This window comes from Miniopterus natalensis, chromosome 5 (genome assembly GCF_054644295.1).
Source record: "Miniopterus natalensis isolate mMinNat1 chromosome 5, mMinNat1.hap1, whole genome shotgun sequence".
NCBI classification, from domain to species: Eukaryota; Metazoa; Chordata; class Mammalia; order Chiroptera; family Miniopteridae; genus Miniopterus; species Miniopterus natalensis.
In genome coordinates this window covers 50,997,591-51,023,393 of record NC_142085.1, presented here as the reverse complement: position 1 = coordinate 51,023,393, position 25,803 = coordinate 50,997,591, and the positions used below count along the sequence as shown (strand labels likewise).

The window sequence follows — 25,803 nt, the reverse complement described above, 5'->3', positions numbered from 1 at the left end:
TATTCCGCGTGTCCTGGAATTTTCCTAACTTTTACTATGTTCTAACAATTGTACTCTTAATATATTATTTCTACACAATTTACTTGGTGCACTTTCTTCAGTCATACAAAAGTTTCATGTTACTCCCCAGCAAGACATTTTTCCAAGGGTTAGTAGAGAAATAAATACTGTATCTTTGGAACATTTTTGTTTTCCTTGTGACTTGTAGACACAGCCTGGAAATCGATACTTTTTATACTTCAACATTGTTTCATATGAAAACATGGAATCAAGTTTTCTCTTTGAAGAATTGCATTGCACAAATCCTTGGGGAGGGGGGCTCCTGCAGTGAGAGACGGAAACTGGACTTCCCCGCCGCCTTCCCTTACAGGTCAGGAGGGGAAAGCGCAATGCCGGGACTTGCTGGGTGAGGTTCCGCTGAGCCAGTGTCCCGGGAGGGGGCGCGGTTTTGCCGTTAACAAAAAGAGCGACCCTGCGAGGTCAGCTCAGGTCCCCGCCGTCGCTACCGTCTAGACCGACCACTCGGCTCACTTCGGGTCCCCGGGAGGCGGAGCCCTCCGCCCTACGGCACCGAAGCCTGGGGCACTCCCGAGATCCGCACTGGCCCGTGGCGGGCCCGAAAGGCGCTCGGAGCAACCCGCCAGTTATTCAGTTTATTCAGCTTGACCCTTTGGCCCCTCCGTAGTCTGAATTTAGTGCCGCAAACTCAGCCCTCTGTTCCGAAGCTAAAGTGTTCCCAGGGAAGAACGTATCTCCCCTTGGAGGCGGGTCTCGTGGCTAAAGACAATCTCAGGGCGCTCTGCACAGACACTTAAGTTTTTGGGTTTCTGCCCAGTTGAAGATAAAAATGGGTCGGGCATGGCGCTGGCTACATTAAGGGTAACGTACAGGAATGTTAAGACACTTCCACTGTGTATACCAGACTCCAGGTGGTATTGCCCATAACAAAAATGGCGTGGAAACACGTAAATCGGGTGCCATCTGTGCTCAAAGACCAGGATGCAGGAACCGTACGGCTTCAAATGACAAGCGGATGTCATTATTACTACTTCCGGGTGAGACCACTCGGGCGCCATCTTGTCTTGTTCGTGAAGAGGCAGAAGCAGCGAAAGGGTTGGAGAGGTATTACAGGAACGGTGGCGGCAACCGTGTTCCGGAACACAGTGAGTAAGTGGTGGGAAACATTTACGCGTGGGGACTTGCCGGGCCATTACAGCCTTCTTGGTTTCTGTGGCGAAGGTAGCATAACTTAAAACACGTAGGCTGCTTACGCTGCTTGGCGCTACCGCTGGAACCTCATCCCCTTAAAGCCGCGGCGTCCGCCTGACTTGGTGAATCAAACGGGTCTTTTCGGTAAAAAGGGACTGTTCCCATGAAAGAGAGCGCTCACGACCCCTTCGTCTTAACTATGAGAGTTTCTTCTCGGATGAGAAGGGACTAATTTCTTGGGCTTCTGACCTGCCGTTAAGCACTGCGCGTGCGCAGAGGGAACCCCCTGTGGGGAGGGGGTGTGGGGGGGCGGGGGAGGCGGAGGGCCCGGACCTGGACCTTTTGCGCTGTGCAGCTCTGACTACGCAGGCGCAGCCAAAGGCAAACACGTCCAGTTAACTATAATTAGGTTCCTTAAGTTTGTATTTTTTCTGTTTTTTCCAGTGATGGGCATTATGTGTTAAGCTTCACTAGTGAAAGCGGCGGTGTCCAATATTTTAGTTGTGTTTTCCTGTGGTGGATATTATTGTCAGCTGAAGATCATGGGCATTTGACAGATTTTGATCGTCGGGGGGTATTTTATAAAAGAGCAAAATTGTTTTGAATTTCTGATGGGAGTGCAGCAAGGCAAAAGCAATAAAAACAAACCAGAACACTATATAAGGACTCACTGGTGTGACTACTTTGTAAAGTGTCCTGGGGCTGTAGGGAAAGTAACAGTAAGTTCTTTTAAGATGTTCTTGAGACTCTATATAAATTCTTCTTTTTTACTACTAGATTATATTTTTTATTTTATTTACTTATTGTTATTTTTTAAATCCTCACCTGAGGATATTTTTTCCATTGCTTTTCAGAGAGAGTGGGAGGGAGAGAGAGCAAGAGAAACTTTGATGATTGGTTGCCTCCCCCAGGACCCTGACCAGGGCAGGGATCAGCCTGCAACTGAGGTATCCCTTGGCCGGAATCGAACCCGGCACCCTTCTGTCTGCGGGCCAAAGCTCTAACCACTGAGCAAACTGGTTAGGGTAAGACTTTATTTTTTAGAACAATTTTTGACTTGCAGAAAAATTGAGCAGATAGTACAGAACTCCCAAATAATCACCCCAAATCTCCATTACACACACACACAGTTTCTTCTGTTAACGTACATTAGTGTGATACATTTGTTGCACAATTAATGGACACATTATTATGAATAGACACAATTAATATTGACACATTGTTATTAACTATAGTCCATGTGTATTCATATTTCCTAAGTTTAAACCCAATATTCTTTTTTTGTCCCAGGATCCCATTTAGGATACCATATGACATTTAGTTGTCATGTGTCTTTAGTCTTGGTTGTGACAATTTCTCAGACTTTCCTTGTTTTCAGTGACTGTCGCAGACTGAATTGTATCCCTCCAAAATTCATGTTGAAGTTCTAACTTCAATTCCTCAGAATGTGACTGTATTTGGAGATAGTGTCTGTAAAGAAATAAAATGAGGTCATTAGAGTAGGCCCCAACTATTGTGACTGGTATCCTTATTAAAAAAAAAAAAAGATTAGGACACAGAGGGAAGACCATGTAAAGACATAGGGAGGAGGCATTCATCTACAAACCAAGGATAGATGCCTCAAAATGAATCTAACCCTACTGAGATTTTGATCTTGGACATCTAGCCTCCAAAACTATAAGGAAAGAAGTTTGTTATTTAAGCTACTCAGTCTGTGGTACTTTGTTATGGCAGGCCTAGCAAACTAATATAGTGACCTTGACAGTTTTGAAGAGTACTGGTCAGGTAGATTGTAGGATGCCCTGCTATTGAAATTTGTCAGTTTTTCTCATAAGCTGGTGTTAGGGGTTTGAGGGAGGAAGATTATAGAGGCATCCTATCAAAAGTACATGCTATGAAAATGACTTACCACACTGAGATTGACCTTGATCACTTCCGTAAAGAAGTGTTTGTCAGGTTTCTAAATTGTAAAGTTACTCTCCCATATCCACTCCTTTCTATACTGTACTCGTTGGGAGGAAGTCCCTTTGCACAGTTCATACTTCAGGAGTGCAGCGTTATACAGGGGTACCTCAGTTTTCAAATGTAATCTGTTCCAGAAGACCAGTTGAGTTCTGAAACATATGACAGCCAACAGCTGGGCCTCAGGATCTTGCCCTCAGCGGAAGCCGTGTGGTATGTTCGACTTCCGAGGCATGTTGGAAAACCGAAGCATTTTCGTCCGGGTGTATAGCATTCGTAAACTGAGGTACCACTGTACTCTTCCTCCTTTAGGGTGGAATATATACATAATTTATTTGGAATTCTGTATAGGAGATTTGTCTCTTCCCTCCCATTCATTTATTTGTATCAGCATGGACTCATATCATTTGTGTTATAATTCAGTACTATTTTATTTTGTTGCTCGAATTTTTTTCAGTTTTGGACTTCAGGAGCTCTTTCAATTGGCTGTACACTTTTGACATGCCCCTATTTTTTTCTTTCCTTTTTCCTTTCTTCTAGCACTTTCTTACTTCCTAGTACTGCAGGCTTATTTTGTATTCTCCAGTCCTAAGAGTCAGCTCTTTCTGTAAGGATCCCTGATTCCTTTTATCATAGACTGGTATTAGAACCAAGATACATGTACTTGTTGCTGCTGGGATGATGTTACCTTTAGACTCATGCTCTCATTTATTTTTCAGTTATCACTTTTATTGGTATCTATAACCAAACTGTCCAATTCTCCAGTGTTTTTTGAATGCCTGTGTTAAGCTGCAAGCTGCAAAGTATTTCAGTATATATCAAAATGCACGTAACAAGGAGTAGAAAAAAATTTTGTATCACATTTCAAATGATTATAAAATTAACCTTTACTGGTGCCATTTCCGCCTAACCTGAGTGGAACAAATGAATTTTTTTGAGGCCAGTCATCTGTTATGTAGGACTAAAAGGGCAAGGGAGAGGAGGATTGTTGCATTTTGTAGTTTCTAAACTTTGTATTTGATGTGAGAAACATTTGACCATATGCATCAAAGGTTAGATGTGCCTCAATATCTCTTTGATTTTGCAATTGATGCCTAAGGACTTTAAAAGCATTGTATTTTTATTTTCATTCATCTCACAACACAGTCTGTGATTGTCATTTAAACAGATATTTTTAAGAACTTCAGAGTGTTCTAATATAGAGTCACCTAAGAAATGGGTAGGATGAATGATGGTCATTTCTGGTTGTATTAGTTTCTTAAGGATGCTGTAACAGATTACCACAAACTGAGTGGCCAAAAGCAGAAATTATTCTTTCATAATTCTTCAGGCTAGAAGTCTGTAATAAGGGTTTTGCCAGGGCCATGCTGGCTTTTGCTCTTTTCTTCTGTGTCTCTCTGTCTCAGTGTCTCTCTTGCTCTCTGCTATAGGGAAGGACCCTTCTTTGCCTCTTCCTAGCTTCTTCTGGTGGTTCCCAGCAACCCTTGGCTTTCCTTGACTTAGACACGTGTCCAGTCTCTGCTCCTGTGGCTACATAGTTAGTTCGTTCCCTCTCCCCCTCCCCCTCCGTGTGTGTGTCTTGTTGTGAGGATACCAACCATATTGGATTGGGGCCCACCTTAATTCAGTATAACCTCATTTTAACTTGAAAACATCTGCAAAGACCCTATTTCCAAATGAGGTCACATTCACAATTTATGGGTTGGGGTAGGGACTTTAGCATATCTTCCAGAGGTCACAATTCAATCCATAAAGTTGGTCATACTCATAAGCTAGATTTTTACAGCCCAGTGTGATAACTTGGATGCTCTCATGCAAAGCATGGTTATTGATCTTTCTTTTGTTTCCAAATCCCAGTTGTTTTCAAGAAAACAGCAGTTAATTAAACCTCATAAAGGGAAAATCTTGCAATCTGGCTCATCAATAATCAAGTTCTTTCAAACCTGAGAAATAATCATTTGAGAAATTGAGCCTAAGGATCTTTAAAATGAAGGCTAAAGGAAGATCGAATAAATTGGAATTATTTTTGATGTTATAAAATCAGAGTAGCAGTATTAGAATGTTTTCATCATTGAATATTAATACATTTACTTGATAATAAATTTAAGTGAATGAGTAAAATATTTCATCACTTAATGTGGGTAAAGCACTATGGACGATTTAATTAATCCAAGATTTCCTCTGCCCTCAAGAAGATTCTTGTGTGAGTCAAGACAAAAAACCATGAAAATTCAATATAATTTCTCTGTAACCTGTACTCTTTATCATCTTTAACTTATTGTGGAAATTTTTAAATAGTACAGAGGTAGAGTATGAACCCTAATGTACTTTTCACCTGTCTTTAACAGTTATTATTTTCCAAATTATTATTAAACCAGTGTGTAAATGTCATTTTTAGTCAATAACATAGTCATAACAAGGGTTTGTTATTTCGCTAAACCATAATGAAGTTAAAAGATAGATATATATATATTATTGCCAAGTGTGCCTCCATATTCCTTTTGTTTTCCAGATTTTGCATTTGTTATGTTAGTCAAGATTTTATGGTGAAAATAAAGGAAGAAAGAGTAGGGCTTTTAAATCCTTACCATCAAATCATGATTTTGTTCTCAAATTACGAATAATTAGTGCCTGGCCGGGTGTAGCTCACTGGTTGAGCATCTACCTAGGATTCAGGTGATCAATTCCTAGTCAGGGCACATGCTGGGGTTGCAGGCTCAATCCCCAGTCGGGGGCGTGCAGGAGGCAGCTGATCAGTGACTCTCATCATTGGTGTTTCTATCTCTCTCTCCCTCCCCTTTCCTCTCTCTGAAATCAATAAAGATATATTTTTTTTTAAAAAAAGGAATAATTAGTGAAACTCTTAAGCATTGTGCTAGACGTTGAAATATAAACACAAATTTATATTAAATATTCAAGTATACCAAGTCTTTCCTTAAAACCCATCACTTTACAAAATTCAGCATAACTCTTAAATTTTGTTCTCATGATCAGAGATACTTTTTTTGGACTACATAACAGAAATTTACTCCAAATCCTTCATAAGGAAATTACACAGAGGTAATTTGCCCAAGGTCTCACATTTATATGACTTGTGTAATTGTTAGTGCCTGTACCAGTCATTATGGACTGTGCTGATCAACTTTCTTTGTATCTTAAAAAATCTGTAGATTTCTTTCTTTCTTTAAAAATTTTTGAATCTTCACCAAAGGATATGCTTTTATTGATTTTTAGGGAGAGAGGAAGGGAGAGGGCGAGAGAGAGAGAAACATTGATGTGAGAGAGAAACATTGATCGGTTGCCTCTTATATGCACCCCCACCAGGGCTCAAACCCACAACACGGGTTTTTACCCTGACTGAGAACCGAATCCTCACCATTTTGGTGTATAGGATGGTGCTCCAGCCAACTGAGCCACACCAACCAGGGCTGTAAATTTATTTCTAAAATACAATTCTAGAGTTTCTCTTTAGAGTGTATAAATCTCTTGCCTTTTACTAAAAACACACAGTCATAATAAAATAATTCAGAGAATACAGAAAAATATAAAATATCAAAATTCCCCAATCTCTGTTTTCACTTCCCAGAGCATAGCAGTTTTTAGTTACATGTAATTTAGGAATTTTGTATACAAGATTGCATTCTTAAAAAGAAGAAACCTCAAGTGGTATCATTATTCATGCTGTATCACATAAGTTTTTCTCAATCAATATGATTTGTACATCAGTATTTCAGCATATAAGAGCTGACCTTATTCTTTTCTCTGGCTGCATAGGAGTCCCCTATATGGCTCACTTTTACCTTATCTGTTGCCCTTTAGCTGAGTGTCACTAAAAGAAGATGCTCACTGTTACAGACATGCTGCAGGTTTTTGAATGACATAGTGAGTATCCTCACTCATGGTTTAAGTCCTTGAAGTGGAATTGGTGGGTCACAATTTTTGATAAAATACTATAATGCTAAATTACATTGTCTTCCCAAAACACTAATGATTTGGTACTCTACTGGCATCCTTATTCAGCACTCATCCTCTGTAGTCAAATCAAGTTTCTCAAGTGCAGATTTGCTTGAAACATTTTATTAAATAGCTTCTAACTTCTTCCTTGACTTTTATTGTCACCTTTGTTGCATTTTTATTCTGCTCTGCTTCTCAGAGTTTCACCTCTCTTTCAATATTTTTCTCAGCCTGAGTGTATCAAACACTGTATTTGAATAGTAGCTTCCATAAAAACTTTTTTTCCCCCACAAAAGTTTTTTGGGGAAAAGGCTTTGGAAAACGTAGTAAAAGTAGAAGTGGTTAGTTTTAACAAACAGAAAAATGGCTACAAGTAATACAAATTAAAGTCTTGAAAACATGTAAGTTAAATCTCTGTGGGTAGGAAAATTTTGAAGTTTTTTCCCCTTTTTTAAGTAATAAAAGCTTCAACCTGTGATGTGAGGAGTAGGGACAGGATAAATTTTTTTCTAAATAAAAAATGAAATCTGAATTGAGCAGAAATGGGTTGACTTGATCAACCTTCCCCCCAACCCAAGACTTGCCACCTAAGACTTCAGAGCACAAGCTCTGGTTCATGATGCCTCCCTATACCACTCACTAGCTGTGTGAATGTGGACAAATGAACTACTCTAACCCTTGCGTTTCTCCTCTGTAAAAGGGAGGACATTATAAATGTCTACCCAATAGACACTTAAGTTGTAAACTTGAGGAAAGCTATAAACGTGATACTGAGCTTTGGCCGGTGGTGCTCAGTGGTGAGAGCGTCGGCCTGCGCACCAAAGGGTTGCAGGTTCCATTCCCGGTCAAGGGCATGTACCTGGTTGTGGGTTCGCTTCCAGTCCCTGGTCAAGGCATGTGCGGGAGGCAACCAACTGATGTGTCCCTTTCACATTGATGTCCCTCCCTGCCTCCCCTCCCTCCCTTCTCTCTCTAAAAAAGCAATGGAAAAAATATCCTCAAGGTGAGGATTAACAAAAAAAAAAGTGACGAACTCAGTGTTGATATTCACCACCATTTATTGAAGCTTCCTGTGCTGCATTCTCATGGGCCTCTCATTTAATGCTCACACTTACTCTGTTGGACAGACACTTATATGTCCTCCCTTTTACAGAGGAGAAACCCAAGGGTTAGAGTAGTTCATTTGTTCATGTTCACACAGCTAATGAGTGGTATAGGGAGGCATCATGAACCAGAGCTTGTGCTCTGAAGTCTTAAGTGGCAAGTGACGATCAGAAAACTTAAAAAGAGAACTGAAAAACTTGTCCATAAAAGCCATTAAATGCCCTGGCCATTTGCTCAATGGTTAGATCCTCAGCCTATGGACTGAAGGGTCCGAGGTTTGATTCCAGGCAAGGGCATGTACATTGGTTTCAGGCTCCATCCCTGGCCCTGGTCTGGGCTCATGTGGGAGGCAACCAGTCGATGTCTCTCACATCTCTCTCTCTCCCACCCCCTTCCACTCTCTCTGAAAAGCAATGGAAAAAATATCCTCAGGTAAGGATTTTTAAAAGCCTTTAAACATAAGTAAGTAAAAGAAACTTTGTTTAGAGGGATTTTTAGAAAAGTAAATCTGTGTATTGAAAATGATGGTAGGGGGTCAGTATACATCATTTTCATTATTAAAGTGGTTTTACTAAGTGCACATCTGTCTGCAACTCAAGTAGGCACTGTATAGTGCTAGTTATAATTCCTACATTGTATGAGTTTACAGCCTATGACAGAAAAATCTATACATTGAATTCTGATATGCCATTAGAACTTTGGAAAACACCCAGCTGTGCTATCGCCAGTATCTTGGTTCTCATAAATGTAGGTCAGCAGCTTCCTTATCGTTAACCTTTCAAAGTAAACAGAAAGAAAGAGTTACAGACCATTTATTTATTTGTTTGGTGTTTAGTGGCTGCATGTGGAGGAAGCTGTCCTGTACCTTGTGGAAGATAAAAAGATGAATAGATTTGTCTTTCAATTTTTGAAAAGCTATTCTTCTTCTCTAATGAGAAGAAAATGAAGAAGAAAATAGAGACACACTATTCTCACTTTGCTGGTGTTAATTTTTAAACTTAAAATTCCATAGAAAAATCTGAATTAATGTATTTTATTACCTTACTTGTACCACTTAACACCAGGTGGATGAGATCTTCTTTTCAAATGTTTGTTCCTTTTTTTCTCTCAGCATATTTTACAATCCCTAAATTGTTTGACACTGCTTTGTATTGTTAATGAGTTTCTCAAGTAAATAAAAAAGATATTTTAAAAGAAAAAAAATGTTAAGAAGTGTTGCCCTCTCGTTTCTGATGTTCCTGTTTCCCTTAACCTTATAATGGTAAATACTTTCTCACTATAGTTAATGAAAAAGTTCCAAATTAATTTGGAGATTATCACATTTTCATGTTACATCTCTAAAATTTATTTTTATTCTAATTTTGCATAATCTAAGAGCAAACTTCCTTTTTTTTCCCCAGGGCATAAGTAATCTTGCTGCTATGCTTCCAAGCTGTAGTCTGAATCAGCCTAAATTTTAAACAGAAGGTGAACCTCTAAGGTCAGTCAAAATAGCAGTTGATATTTCTTCTGGGGGTTTCCTCTTTATTTGTTACCTTTTAATTAAAGTTATAAGTGAAGTTTTCAAGGGATTTAATGAATAATTTAACTTTTAAAGGGCTTTAAAGATATAGTTGGAAAAGAGAGGAGGGGGGAAAGAGGGAGAGGAACGAAAATCTGAAGAGAGATTAGGAAAAGTATATTTAGTTTGGACTTGATACGCAGTTCAGTTGTTGGCCTCAACTGTGGTGCTATTTGGTGCCTATTTTGCCATATTCTAATAATGCCTTTATAATATACTATATTCATGCAATTAGAAGATAAGTACACTTTACTCGTAAGTGAGTCAAGGTAACAAAGGAATGTGTCTTCCCTAATGCATAGTGCTCTTCAATTGAGAGGTCAACATCTGCCATAGATAAAACTATAAAATGTTCTGAAAATGCTGCAAAGACTGGAGTTCCCACCTATAAGAGCCTGAATTATAATAGCCATTTGTTCCATTTGAGTTGGTGTTTCTTACTTCCTTGTTATCTGGCTTCTCTACTTCTTGTGATCCTGCAATAATAAGGCTTTTGTCTTGTTTTTAGAGGAAAGGGTCAGTCTAGAAGGATTTATTTAGTAAACTTTTATTTTATTTAATGCCTACTTTATGCTAAGCCCTAGGGTGCAAAAATGAAGAAACGTATGCTGCTTACCATGTGTGTCATTGATTCTTGAACAGGGTTGTATATCAGTGTTGGATAAAGTACAAAGATATTAAACTTGTAGGAATTTAAACTATTATGAAAGTTTTCAAACTAGTTAAACTAGTGTGATGACCCTCTTCCCCATACCCATTATCTAAATTTAATAGTTCCCTTCCCGAATCGTTACCATGCTGTTTACACATTACCAAACCTGGTCTTGTAAACTATCTCACCTTCTGGATTTATCTGGTGGTTTCTTTCGATACCGTTTTTCTTATACCTTTGTCCCCTTATGGTTTCCTACATGCTAGGAGTGAGATCAAAAAGCTCAGTTGGATTCAGTAAAACATTTTTGGTAAAAATATTTATAATGATTCTGGGGACATAATATTGTATCTCATGAGGAGATACCATTACAGATTATTAAATCTGTAGAGGTGACATTTCAACAACCTTTTAATTTGTGATTTCCCATTATTTCTAAGATTGTCCGAGTCAGTTGTTTTGTTAGGTTTGGAAATATGGCAGTTTTCCAAATCTGTTCTACCCTATGCAGTCGCTAGCCCTCATTATTTATAAGGATGAGTTTTCCTTCATTGTTAGTGTTATTTGGTTACCCTCTTCAAGGAGTCTTGGTTGGGGGAGATCAAGTCACATTTTTTTGTTATTATTTTCAGAATAATTATACTTCCAGAGATTTATACTGGGAGAAATTACTTTTTTTTCCTTTTTGAACTAAATTGATTAGAACTATGCTTAACACCAGACTCTGACACAAGTATTAGTGTGAAATTTTCTACTCTTGCTTGCCAACCTAAAAATTCCAGTTGCCTCTGGCAACCTATTGACCAGAATTTTAGAGCACTGATCACATAAATATATCATCATATAGTAATTTCTATGTGAGATTTTAAAATTAAGGAACTCATTCTCATTTTTAAACTATTTTCATTTTATTGAAGATAGAAAATCCAATATATTTTTAAAGTCAGGATGTGGGATCAAGGAGGACAGCCTTGGCAGCAATGGCCATTGAACCAACAACAGTGGATGCAGTCATTCCAGCACCAGCAGGATCCAAGTAAGGAAACAAACCGAATTCGGAGGGTGGGCGAGGAGAGATATATAGAGCTAAGTGGGAAATATTCAGTGGGAATAAGGGAGATGGAATTGGAATTGGTTTATTGGATCATTTTATGATCAGTATTTAATCTTTAAAACTGATTTAGTTCTTTTTTTCTAAAGAAAGTAGAAAGTCTTTCTTAAATGTGTAATTTAAGTAAAGCATAGTTCTGTTGTTAATTCTGAATCTTATAGTTCTATGTAGATCATAGTCAGCTGATGGTATGCTAAATCATTTCTCTTTATTATTGAACATTTCAAGCATATATGGATACAGAAAAGAGTATAGGGAGCCCCCATTTATTACTTAGCTCTAGTAGTTATTGACTCATGGCCAATTTTTTTTCATTGATATGACCCCTTCTACTGCCCTGCCTTTATTGGGTTAATCTGAACCTATTTTTTCAATAGCTACATAGCATTCTATTACTTTTATCCTATTCCTATACTGTAATTTAATCCACTTTTAGATGATTGATCAGTTGGTTGTAGTTTTTACTTTTTAAAATAATTGCCATAATTTTGTATACATATCATTATTCATGTGTCCAATTATTATTATTATTTTGATATCTTTTTAATTTCAGAGAGAGGAACATCAATGATGAGAGTCATTGATCGGCTGCTTCCTGCATGCCACCCACTGGGTATTGATCCTGCAACCCGGGCATGTGCCCTGACCAGGAATCGAACCTCGATCTCCTGGATCCTAGGTCGATGCTCAGCTGCTGAGCCACGCGGGCCGGGCTCCAATTATTTTCTTAGGAAAAACATTTAAGAACTAGGTTTGTTAGATGACAGCTGCATATTTGGAAAGTTTTAGATAGACATTGCCAAGTTTAACTTCATGTGGATTGTGACTAATTTATGTTTCCGTCAGAATGTATGAGAATACCTTTTTAATTTTTACTAAACTGAGATGTGAAAAACTATCTTATTTTACTTTGTTTCCTTTATTAATAATGCTAGATATTAAGTGTTAAGTATAGATATTTGAGAAAGAAAGGAGGACCTTTAAAGTAGTGGGGACAATAAATTTGAGTAAAAAATGACTAATAATTTGTTATAGATGTATTTTGACTAGAGAAGGGAGCCTTAACTAAAGAAGGGTGACTGTGAGGAGGACCAGGGATAGATAGTTATACTCATCTGAGGTCTATAGGATCCAGTGTAGGCCTGAAGAAAATCTATTTGAGGAAAAAATGAGTGAGTTTGATCATGTGTTTAAAAAGGAATAAGACTTTTAAAAAACTCAATAAACTGCCCTGGCCAGTGTGGCTCAGTTGGTTTAGCGTCATCCCATACACCAAAAGGCCTCTGGTTCGATTCCTGGCCAGGGCACATACCTGGGTTGCGAGTTCAATCCTGGGGGGCGAAGCGGGCGGTGGGATTGATTTTTCTCCCCCCCTTCCTCTTTCTCTAAAATCAATAAAAACATGTATGAGATAAAGAAACTCAATAAACTAAAGTTAGTAGAAGATAAATTTCTTATGAGTTAATATTAGAAATTAATTGGTTAAGATTGTTTTTATAGAGTCCTTTTTGGAAAGTGTTAAGTAGTTTGTTTTGTAGCCTGAATATAGGTGGTATTCTCAGTGCCCTTTCAGTCATAACATTTGGTAATATTTAAATTCTCTAGTAAGGAATTACTGAGATGCTTGTTTTACATAGAGGCACTATTCTGTGAGCTTCTACATTCTGAATGTTTAATTCTGCTGTGTTAAATTATATTAGGCCAGATTGACTGGGCTGCATTGGCTCAAGCTTGGATTGCCCAAAGAGAAGCTTCAGGACAGCAAAGCATGGTAGAACAACCACCAGGAATGATGCCAAATGGACAAGATATGTCTACAATGGAATCTGGTCCAAACAATCATGGGAATTTTCAAGGGGATTCAAACTTTAACAGGATGTGGCAGCCAGGTTTGTTGTTTATGTTTTCTAAATTTTAGGACTGTTTTTAAAATAAAAATATTAAAATTAATTGTTTAATTTGCTTAGCCTTATGACTTCTTGAAATTAATACTTAAAGAATAGGGAGTTTTAATTAGATTTGACCTTGAAATTTTGTGGTTAAAATTATTCTGTACTCAGTCTGCTAGCATTGTGGCACTCAGTTTGATTCTTTTCTTGGTTCTTCATTCCTAGGCTGACAGGGGCTGGGAACACTGGAAACCTCACTTGGCATCTAGGGAAGAGAGCATTCTATGGTCTCTCTGTTGCAACCTCTGGCCTTTTCAGAAGCAGGACTGGCAGAGCAAAACATGTCTAGCCTTTAAAGAAAAATTGTGTCACTATGTGACAAATTAGTCGGTCAAATATACTTTGCCCCTACCATCCACCCATATTTACTTCCCTTTTTTTCAGATAGTAAAGATCTTCATAAGTTTTTATCTGTTGTTTGTTTGCTTGCTTGTTTTTTTACTTCACAGTATGATTTGAATTCCTTGATGCTAGTTTAGTTTTCCATGACTTGTGCTATTATTTTTAATAGTCACTTTAATTTATTTATAGAGGAATCTTACATTTACATGTGCCGATGGTAAAATCATATGTCCCTTCTCCTTATTAATACTTATTTTTGTTTCTCAGTGTAAGAATGAAAGGTAATCCTCTAACATCACTTTTAAAAGGATAATGAATATTCTAATATTTGATACTGTGAGGCAGTTCATTTCTTGTTTTCTTGAAGCTCTACCAAATTTTCTCAAGTTTGAAAATGTTTTAGTCCCCAAGTTCAAGTTTATAAATGACTCACCATAGCATTTCCACTTCCCCCACTTTGCTCTACTGGCTTTCTTTGTGATCCTGGCAAGTGATTTATTTCTGTGTGCCTCAGTTTCCTCTCCTGAAATTGGCAAAAAAATAATACTTGATTTCCCCCTACCTCACAGGGATGTTGTGAGGATAAATGTATTCATGGAAGAAAGAAATTATATAAAATCCCTAGACATTATTTTTATGGAGGTGTTACTGAACAGAAATAGAAAACTTCAACAACAAAAAATTGCTTTGAGTTTTGTTACATTTACTAAAAATAATTTTGGGCATTTTGTTCCCATTTATTTAGGATATGAATTGAGTGGAGTTAGCTCATTTGAGTTATTAGATTAATTCATTGCTTATTTTTAAGATATACAAAAGGAATTTGACCAAGAAGTCATAATTTTTATATTTATTTCTTTACTGAAAAATCTAGCTTTCTTGAGAGCTTAAAAATTTGTGTTGATTTTGTTATAACTCCCTGTTGAATGTTTTTATGCCTAAATCCTAAATAGAATGGGGAATGCATCAGCAACCCCCACATCCCCCTCCAGATCAGCCATGGATGCCACCAACACCAGGCCCAATGGACATTGTTCCTCCTTCCGAAGACAGCAACAGTCAGGACAGTGGGGAATTTGCCCCTGACAACAGGCATATATTTAACCAGAACAATCACAACTTTGGTGGACCACCCGATAATTTTGCAGTGGGCCCAGTGAACCAGTTTGACTATCAGGTGAAAGATATTTTGTTACTTTAATACTGTAGATGTGCACATAATCCATTCTTTGGAAGTTTGTCTCATCAAGAGTACCTGAGATACGTGTTTCACTTTTCAGTCTTATACAGATAAGTGTACATTATGTCTCAGACAAGTTATCCGTTTTTGAGTATTAAAATCGTTAGTTTTATTAGAAAATGGCATAAAGGGTCATTAGGGAAAAATTTGCATAAAATGAAAAATGTTTAAGTGTAATAGTTTTCTGATTTATAATTTCAATATGGTATATTTAAATGTTCAATAAAGTTTAGGAAATGCACAGTAGTTGAAGACATTATTTATCAATAATAGATTATGGTTAAGATGTGAAGGACATAGATCATCTTCTAAATGCAATTCCTTCTCCTCTGTAAAGTTACGACTTTTTCTAGTGTTGTTACTTTTATTCCATCCTGACATGACATGTTTGTTAATGGAGTTGTACATAATTTCCTTTGTGGCATCTAATTCATTCCTAGGGACATAGAACTCTATGGTGAATAGTGTCATTGTTTTTTTAACCACTCTGCCAGGGTCCACTCTTAAATTATAATACTAGGTGTCATTTTGAAATGACCTATTGCAGCTGTTACCTTGTAAACTAAGCTATTATAGTTTAAAATTTTGAAAAAAACCCATACATTATATAACTAATTATATGGGTAATGGATGTAAGTGTAAACAATTCACCTTGAAACAGTAATCTTATTCATACATATTCAGATGCTTGTTGCACACTCATACTTGGTATACAGATATGATAGTTTTTTTGTGTGAGGGAGCTTCTGCTTCTACCACATGTACTTGGTAGAGCCCCTTGCTAACAAGACAAAGAGCTCTTTTGGCAACTGGCTTAGAAATGCCTTTGAAAATGATAATGTTACAAGAAATATTTAATGTAATGATTTAGTAATTTTTATCTTTGCTTAAAGGAGATACTTTTTGCAAGGTTATAGGAACAACTTAAATTCACAAGAAATAGGAAGTTGGAATTGATTTAAAAAATTTTTGCTGTATTTCCTGACTGTAGAAAAATTGACATTTGATGTTTTGGTGGTAAAAGGATTAGTTTATAAATGGGTTCAAAATTTAAAAGTTCATATATATTATTTTCTGTACTTCTGAAAATAGCATATCAGCTGAATTTTAGACAGCTCTTGTGTTTATGTAGGCAGAAAGTCTCTTTCTTAAGGAAAGTAAGCTTAGGTCCTTGGGCTACAGAAGTATCAGTGGCTATTAGAACAGTGGAATTCTTGGATTTGCTGCACACGTGGATTTCTACTGTCCCAGTTCATAACACATGTGTCCCAGAGTGTATGCTGTCTTATGTGAAGAAAAATAAACTGCGATACTCTTTCAGCACGGGGCTGCTTTTGGTCCCCCGCAAGGTGGCTTTCATCCTCCTTACTGGCAGCCGGGACCTCCAGGACCTCCTGCCCCTCCCCAGAACCGCAGAGAAAGGCCGTCATCGTTCAGGGACCGGCAGCGTTCGCCTATTGCACTTCCCGTGAAGCAGGAGCCTCCGCAGATTGGTAGTTCTTTAACTTTAGTGAACCACAGTTGTCATGATTTCTTGATCATATTAAAAGGATGTCTTATTTTCTTAAGTTGTTCTAATACCTCTGATATGTGAGGAATTGACACTTTAAAACTCTTTTACTTTGTAGTCATAAACCTCAAAATTCCAAAGAAGAGATTTGTCTAAAATGTTAGAAGCTTTGAATATTGTGATGAGATAAAAATTTATCATGGCTGTAGCATTTTGGTATTTTTTTCAGTGTTGACAGTATATGAGCATTTCCCACTTCTAAAACCTCTTAGTTTTTCTCTCTGGGTTCTTTGTACTCTCAGCTCATCCAATATGCTGCTGAGAGATTAATTTTCCTTTCACTATTTCACTTTCCATAAATATTTTGCAGAAAATTTCAATTATTAAATAACATAATAGAACTTATTTCCAGTGAAAAATTATGTATTTATGCTATTATATATCTGGAAATCCAAATCCAGCACTTAATGGATCAGAACATTTAAGTCTTTCCTTATTACAATGTAGACATTTTAGGAAGTTCTTTTATAACTTACAGAATAAATTAAAAAGTATTCCATATGGAATACATGTTTAAGTGAATTTTCAGTGTGAAAATGGACTTGAGTTTGACTCTCTTCTGTGTTTATATTTTAAGAAGCAATATAGTGTAAGTTTGGCTCTGAAGTAGCCCATATCACTACTTGACTGGCTTTGTAACCTTGAGGACATCTCTTAATCTCTTTGAGTTTCAGTTTTTTCATTTGCAAAAGAGATCAAGTAATAGTAGTGATCATTTAGGGCTTTTTTTAGGATTCAGATGATGGTTTAATGTGTTTTCATAGTTCCTTGGCACATTGTAAACATTAATACAATGTTTATGCTGCTATTAAAAGTTTTGATTTTAAAGAAAACCTTGATGTTTAATGGGTTGTTTTTATTATCATTGTCTTGCTGGAGAATGATAGTATTTGTTACAAGTGCTCAAATGGCACCAGCATTCTTTTTCCAAAAAATTTACAGTTCAGGAATAAGGAACTCATGCCTCTGTTTTTTACTTAACTGACTTACAAATTTTCTTTTTCTCATGTGAAACAGATGCAGTAAAACGCAGGACTCTTCCTGCTTGGATTCGGGAAGGTCTTGAAAAAATGGAACGTGAAAAGCAAAAGAAGTTGGAGAAAGAAAGAATGGAGCAGCAGCGTTCACAGTTGTCCAAAAAAGAAAAGAAGACTACAGAAGATGCTGAAGGAGGTGATGGCCCTCGTTTACCTCAGAGAAGTAAATTTGTGAGTAGAATCCCTTGACCTGAAACTCCATTTGATATCTATGTGAAAAGGTTATTGAAATAAGTATTTTAGTCTATAGAAAAGTATTAGTGGATTTCCAGACTTGGTGTTTTTTGTTTTTAAAAAAATGTATCTTTATTGATTTCAGAGAGAGGAAAGGAGAAGGGATAGAGAGATAGAAACATCAATGATGAGACAGTCATTGATCGGCTGCCTCCTGGACGCCCCCAACTGGGGATTGATCCCACAACCTGGGCATGTGCCCTGACCGGGAATCGAACCTCAATCACCTGGATCCTAGGTTGACGCTCAACTGCTGAGCCACTCCCGGCCGGGCTTGACTTGGTGGTTTTTTTAAGTGTTAAAAAAAATTGTTTGGAGATTATCATTCTCCTCCCAGATGCCTTTGGGCTTGTGTTACATGAATTCTTCTCCTGGTTCAAATGGTCTTTCCATAGTAGTATTTAGGTGATCACCTTGTCTCTTAGTAGGATTGCTAAGTGTGACTATGGAACACTTCTTTGCCTAAAGTAGAGTCCCCTTTTTAAGGTATGCTGTCTGGATACTGAAAACCTAAGACCTATATAGAGACAGAGACAAACTGCTAGCATTTCTTTCACCTGAAGTAGACCTCATTTCTAATCTTTCTATCCATTAAATAACTATAAAGAAGCAAATTTCAGTAAGTTTCAGGGCCATCTGAGATCTGGAAACTGACTACAGATTTTTCCTTTTAAATCACACAATTTTAGGTAAATAGCTTACATTTATAGCTATAAAAGTAACACTGAATAATATGATTGTAGTTCATTTACCCAAAGTTCTACAAGCCACTCACTCATTTCAGCCATCATATAGTGACTATTAATTAAGTCAGTCTTTGGGCATGATGTGTTTTTGGTTATAAAATGAGGTCAAATTGACCAAGGAAAGCCCTGGCTGGGTGACTAAGTTGGTTGGAGCATTGTCCCGTGCTCCAAAAGGTTTTGGGTTTGATTCCCCCTCAGGGCAAATACCTAGGTTGTGGGTTCAATCCCCCTTTGGGGTGTGTACAGGAGATATCTGATGGATGTTTCTCTTTCACATCGATGATTCTCTGTCTCTCTCTCTCCCCCTTCCTCTTTAAAATCAATAAAAACATATCCTCAGGTGAGGATTAAAAAGAAATGACTAAGGAAAAAGGCAAATTGAGTAAAATAATTAAAATAATTGAATCTCGTAAGCCATCTTATAATTTTACATTTCCTCTCAGGCTACACTTCAAATTACCAAATGAAATTTATCATACAAAAATATAATTTAGGGAGAAATTTCATTTTTATATATCTGTTTCATAGACTTTTTAAACTTAGGATTTTAAAATAGAATGTGCAAGATAACAACTTTATAAGCATGAATTTGGGCTACACATAATATTACTTTTTTAGGATAGTGATGAGGAAGATGAAGATGTTGAAAATGTTGAGGCTGCAAGCAGTGGAAAAGTCACCAGAAGTCCATCTCCAGTTCCTCAAGAAGAGCAAAGTGAACCAGAGATGACTGAAGAAGAGAAAGAGTATCAAATGGTAATGTAAATTTCTTTTTTAAAAAAAAATTTGTTTTGAGGTATAATTAACATAGGATTTTGTTTATAATTTTTTAAAACTATTGGTTGGTATCTTAAACATTTAAACTGAGAACTCATGAAACAGTTTTAAAGTATGTATTAATATATAGATTTCCTGGGCAATAATGTCTGTAAAATCCAGGTAACACATAATATGAAATCACAGCTTGTAAAGCAATTATTAAGCACATTTCCTAATACCAATGTTGTAATTAAACAATGTTTTACTATGTGAAACCCAAGAGAACATGTCTGTTATTTTCTAAAGTGTGTTTTTTTAATACTGGGAAAAATTAAAAGACTTTATAGAAAAATAAGTTTAGGAAGCATTGGGTGGGAACACGGGTAACACAGGTAAACATATTTCTTCATTATAAAACTTCTCAAAGCCTTTAATATCTATAATGTGTTTTCCTTTTCTGAGATTGGAAATATAAAATGCTGCATTTTTCATATTGTAAGACAGTGATCTTTGGAATATGTTTAGAAGATGATTCAGTGTACTTTCATTTTAGTAGATGAGCACTGTGATCTGAGCCCAGAGAGGCTAAGGGACAAGTAGTCTGCATTTGAAATAGCTGTTGGTAGCCAAACCAGTGCTTTAATCCAGCTCTATTTCAAGTCTATTGTACTCTGTATTGCAGCAATCAAGAAAAAAAGGACTTCATCTAACAAAGTGAAATAACTGCCTTTGTCTTATTTTCCCTCCTCAAATTTTACCTTGAGCTGAGGGTTAATTAATTTAAGTTCTTAAGTGACTTAGAAGCTAATGTGTTGCTTACTAATAATACTAAATGAAAGGATACTTCTTTCAGCTTAAAACACCTATGGAAATTTTTATTAAAATTAGGAACTTTGTAAATGTTTTGTCTCTAGAGTTAGAATTCAGTGTCTCTATACAAATAAATTATTTCTTTAATCCATATAATTTTGAAATTTTTTAAAGTTTTGATAATTTAGAATAATTTTCAAGATATTCTATTCCTTGAGTGATTTGATCTCATCTCTACAAATGTTTTATAAAATGGCTTTGCCTTTTAGTTTTTTTTGAAAATGTCAAACTGTGTTAGTAACTATAATAATTAGAAACAATATATATTCCGTAGATGTTACTGACAAAAATGCTTCTGACTGAAATTCTGCTGGATGTCACAGATGAAGAAATTTATTATGTAGCCAAAGATGCACACCGGAAAGCAACAAAAGGTATATTGTGGGTGTTCTTGGCTTTGTTTTTCTGGGGTTGTTTTGGTTTTGGTGGCTATTTTGGACTTTTTTTGTTGTCCTTGTTGAAACACTAGCAGATATTTGAAGATTCTCTTGCATGTTTTACTCTTTGGGAAAGTTCAGATTTATAGACACCATATTACAATTATACAAATATTTTTGTTTTATCCTACCTATCTGAGCACAAATTAGTAATTATACTATTGTTCTGTTAAATGTACTGTGGAAAATTCTTGATGTTCAATTTATTTCACCTAATTTTTTTTTTTATAGATACCATGGTATTGGTGGTGTATGGTTTCTAATGCAGTTTAGTTTTACTAATGAATTGAATTAGGAACCTTCAGAGTTTTCACAGTTTACCACTTATAATTCTTACAAAAGCTAGTGATTCTTCCACCCAGCCCCCATATTTTTAGTAACACTTAAAAAATATACTGAAAGCAAAATTTAAATTATGGACCATACCTCAAAAATAAAAATACCAATATGCTGTCAACATTTTTCCTCATTATAAACCAATTTCAACTCACATCAGAATTAGACTTTCAAGGCCAGACATGCTACTGGTTTAAAATGAATGTTATGTTTTTAATGTTTCTTCTCTCCCCAAGAAGCAGCAATAGTAGTAGATTTAACAATACCATAGACTCTCATGACTATGAAATCGTGGCTATTTGTGTTAACATGTTGTTCCTGTTGTTGATGTGATACAAAGCTCCTGCAAAACAGCTGGCACAGTCCAGTGCACTGGCTTCCCTCACTGGACTCGGTAAGTGTTCTCCTTATTTGTGAGAGGGCCTTAAAGGGAAAAATCACACCTTGTCTCTCTACATGTTCTGTTTTGAAACTGTACTGTTCCTACTCAGTTTATAAAACCTAGGTCTTAGGGTTATATCAGTCTCTAAAAGGTTTGCCTATTTTTAAATTTTTTTTTGACTAAAGCATTCACAGTGGGATTATTTTAAATGTGGTGACTAATTCATAGTTAATAAGGCAAGTTGTAATAGTTATAATTTAGCCATGATAGTATTTAAGCTCACTTTCAAAATTGTTGCGTACAAGCCTTAGAGAGGAACCTATCCACTGATGCTTTTAAGGACCTTTATTTAGATTGTGTTGCAGCAAGTCAGGTTTACCATAGAGGAAAGGGTTTATCTTAGAATAGTAGTGATGTGTTCATAATTTTCTTTTTGCATGCTATATTATTAAGTATTTAAAAGCTTGAATTTGCCTTTTCTACATCTTCATTTCAAACATTAATCTTTGTGAGGATGAACAGAAATGCCTGGAACCAAATGCCCATATGATTTGTTATTACTATTTAGATCACTTCAGGGTGGGGAGTAGTTTTAGCATCATACCATTTCTGTACAGTCAGAATTATAGTATTCTAATTTGTGGGGGGAATACTTAGCATACTACCTGGCATTTCTAAGTGTTGAGCAATGAAAAAGTTAATTGTAGAACTATTTTCGGGATCATAAAATTTAAGGTAGTTTATTTGATTATGTTTTAGTGAGGCTTTGTTACTTCTGTCCTATTAAATAGTTTTTTTGGTTAGTGTGGACAGTAAAATTATTATCACAGTTCGTTTATGGTGACAAATATATGAAGTATTTCAGGAAGAATAAGATACTAAGTATCAAATTTCCTGACGGTTGCTATGAACTCCTTAAGCATTGGAATTTATGCTTCTCCCCACCCCGAATAAGCATATTCTTCCAACAAAATGAAATGAAAAAAAGAAATGAGCTTTCTTCTCGGACCTTAAAAAGTTTTTAGTGCACAGAATAATTTTTCCATATGATAGACTGGGCTTAATGCACACAGGTGGACTGGGTGGTTATGGATCAGGAGACAGTGAAGATGAAAGGAGCGACAGAGGCTCTGAATCATCTGACACTGACGATGAGGAATTACGGCACCGAATCCGGCAAAAACAGGAAGCTTTTTGGAGAAAGGAAAAAGAACAGCAGCTGTTACATGATAAACAGATGGAAGGTACATCTTTTAGATTCACTTAATTTTGTCCAGTTTTGTTTGTATTTCTTTACATTTTTCATATAAGTGAAAATACCAAAGGATGGAATTGAGGCTACATTATAAATAATATGAAATGTAACTGAAACTAAGGTTTTTGGCTCATTTGTAATTTTTATCAAACGTAAACTCAGAATTAATTGTAATATTCGAAATATATAGTTTAGGAAAGGTAAACTTTTGTTTGGGGAGAGATTAATTTCAGGGGCTATAAGTAGCTATTTAAGTGTATTTTTATTTCTTGTTAAAGTTCTTAAAAGGAGTTTTGAAATGGGGGAAATATATTTGTAAAACTATTAAAAAGTAATTTGTAGCTAGGATAATTAAGGATAATACAGGACTTTTTAGAAGTTTTTTATGTAAAATACTGTAATAACTACCATTCGTAACTGTTTACATAATTGATGCTAGGAATAATAAAGAATGTTTATTTAGAATTTATTTTTTGAAAATTCTTATTTGGACAATGTGAAAGGTAATTATTAAGAGTTTGCAGCCAAAAATTCCCTAAAAATGGCATTACCTTTAAGTTGCCTTATTGGACAAGGGGGAAGTATTTTACTTACTTGCTTCACATGTACCTCTATACCCCGGTACTCTGTGGCTATACTATCCAGGAGGTTAGCTAACTACATATAGTTGTTGAAGTTTTGAAATGTAGCTAACCCAAATTGAAATGTGCTGTAGGTATTAAATGTACACTGTTTCAAAGACTTTTTGTGAAAAAAAGATATTTCAGTATTCTTTTTAATTGATTACATGTTGAAATGATAATATTTTTTGTTATATTGGGTTCATAAAATAAAAATTAATTTTACCTGTTTGTTTTTACCTTTTTTTTAAATGTAGCTGCTAGATAATTTGGCATTGCTTATGTGGGAATTTTTCATTGTACATTTGATTTTCCTTAATATTTTTGTCTTTTTTCTATTTCAGAAGAAAAGCAGCAAACTGAAAGGGTTACAAAAGAGATGAATGAATTTATCCATAAAGAGCAAAATAGTTTATCATTAGAAGCAAGAGAAACAGATGGTGATGTGGTTAATGAAAAGAAAAGAACTCCAAATGAAACTACATCAGTTTTAGAACCAAAAAAAGATCATAAAGAAAAAGAGAAACAAGGAAGGAGTAGATCAGAAAGTTCTAGTAGTGGTAGTTCCAGTAGCAATAGCAGAACTAGTAGTACTAGTAGTACTGTCTCTAGTTCTTCATACAGTTCTAGCTCAGGTAGTAGTCGCACATCTTCTCGATCTTCTTCTCCTAAAAGGAAAAAAAGACATAGTAGGAGTAGATCTCCAACAATTAAAGCTAGACGTAGTAGGAGTAGAAGTTACTCCCGCAGAATTAAAATAGACAGCAATAGGGCTAGAGTAAAGATTAGAGATAGGAGAAGATCTAATAGAAATAGCATTGAAAGAGAAAGACGAAGAAATCGGAGTCCTTCCCGAGAGAGACGTAGAAGTAGAAGTCGCTCAAGGGATAGGCGAACCAATCGGTCCAGTCGCAGTAGGAGTCGAGATAGACGTAAAATTGATGACCAACGTGGAAATCTTAGTGGGAGCAGTCATAAACATAAAGGTGAGGCTAAAGAACAAGAGAGGAAAAAAGAGAGGAGTCGAAGTATAGAAAAAGATAGGAAAAAGAAAGACAAAGAAAGAGAGCGTGAACAGGATAAAAGAAAAGAGAAACAAAAAAGGGAAGAAAAAGATTTTAAGTTCAGTGGTCAGGATGATAGGTTGAAAAGGAAACGAGAAAGTGAAAGAACGTTCTCTAGGAGTGGTTCTATATCTGTTAAAATCATTAGGCATGATTCTAGACAGGATAATAAGAAAAGTACTACCAAAGATAGTAAAAAACATTCAGGCTCTGATTCTAGTGGAAGGAGCAGTTCTGAATCTCCAGGAAGTAGCAAAGAAAAGAAGGCTAAGAAGCCTAAACATAGTCGATCGCGATCCATGGAGAAATCTCAAAGGTCTGGTAAGAAGGCAAGCCGCAAACACAAGTCTAAGTCCCGATCAAGGTAGTATACTTTTTAAAGTATTTTGTCTGATTTTTTTAAAAATTTGACTGAATTTATTCAAAGTTGAAAGTGTCCTTTCTCTCTCTCTTTAATAAACTCAGTTTGGTACTTGATAAATGATCATAGTCTTAAGTAATTTTAGAAATATATTATTATTTATTTTTAAATTGCAGATCCTTTAGTTTAAAATACATTTTTATTTTTAAATTTTGTCTTTTCCCTTTTTTTCAGATCAACAACCCCTCCCCGTCGTAAACGCTGAGGAATGATGTGGCAAGAATGCCATGATGTTTAAAAAATTCCATGAGTTTTAAGGGCTTGTCTCATTATAGAGGCACATTGTGGCTGTGTAGGTGAAACCAGAATTTTTTTTTTTTTTTTTTATCTGTAAATAGGTGTACTTTTTCCAAATGCTGCTCCAAGTTAATAGGATTTCTTTGTATTCTTTTTTTTTTTTTTTTTCCAAAAAATAGTGCACAATAAGACTATAAACATGCCATTCTCTTTCAGCTGTAATGTTCTTAAAATTATTCTTGAATGTACTGTGATGTCAATAAAGCTCTTTAGTTCATTTTTGTTAACCTCTTGCACCTTAATTTTATGATTTTAATCTAAGGAACGTACTTTTATAAAAAGGCAGCTGGAACTTTGTATAACAAGTTTTAAAGGTACTTCCTCCCATCATCCCCAAAGAAAATGGTTTTATCTCAATAGTTTGTCAAAGTTTGTAAATTGTACCCATGGATTTTTGTCAAATTCCAACTTTAAGGGTGTGGAACAGGGCCAGAAGCAGACATTTACTTTTTATTTGGAATCATTAGACAGCTTTCTAAACTTTTCCTATTTTGGAGATTTTCAAGTAATATATTCTCTGTGTGTATAAAGTATGGTTCACTCCTGTAAAATGAAATTGCTGGATTCAATCAAGCCAGTGTACCAATTAGAGTTACTTATAAGGAATGATTGTGTTTGACACTAATAGTCAAGTCTGGAACTATATTTTGCAGTTACCCACTTCTGTTTTAGAAGCGTATTTTAAACACTT

General features: G+C 36.0%; 1 protein-coding gene across 4 annotated transcripts; it reads left to right on the top strand.

The window, feature by feature from the left end:
• The first annotated feature begins 1,080 nt into the window (after positions 1-1,080).
• PNISR (PNN interacting serine and arginine rich protein) lies at positions 1,081-25,339 on the top strand. 4 transcript variants are annotated; one of them, XM_016220216.2, is made up of 13 exons: positions 1,081-1,163; positions 9,630-9,709; positions 11,360-11,478; positions 13,254-13,442; positions 14,798-15,021; positions 16,406-16,577; positions 17,672-17,862; positions 19,290-19,427; positions 20,575-20,674; positions 21,414-21,467; positions 22,529-22,699; positions 23,675-24,758; positions 24,990-25,339. In XM_016220216.2, exons 3-13 carry the CDS (start codon positions 11,391-11,393, stop codon positions 25,018-25,020), a joined length of 2,442 nt encoding a protein of 813 aa, XP_016075702.2. In that variant the 5' UTR covers positions 1,081-1,163; positions 9,630-9,709; positions 11,360-11,390; the 3' UTR covers positions 25,021-25,339. The 4 variants fall into 4 exon arrangements, with proteins under 4 accessions (XP_016075702.2, XP_016075703.2, XP_016075705.2 ...); XM_016220217.2 differs by having other exon boundaries at positions 1,081-1,167; positions 11,364-11,478; XM_016220219.2 differs by having other exon boundaries at positions 1,081-1,167; positions 23,675-24,316.
• Positions 25,340-25,803: the final 464 nt, after the last annotated feature.

Bases quoted from the DNA above. Each gene is read 5' to 3' on its own strand.
- PNISR (XM_016220216.2), top strand. From the start codon at position 11,391: ATGTGGGATCAAGGAGGACAGCCTTGGCAGCAATGGCCATTGAACCAA. The intron at 16,578-17,671 runs GTAGTTCTTTAA...CATGTGAAACAG, and splicing joins GCAGGAGCCTCCGCAGATTG to ATGCAGTAAAACGCAGGACT. The intron at 21,468-22,528 runs GTAAGTGTTCTC...TAATGCACACAG, and splicing joins GGCTTCCCTCACTGGACTCG to GTGGACTGGGTGGTTATGGA.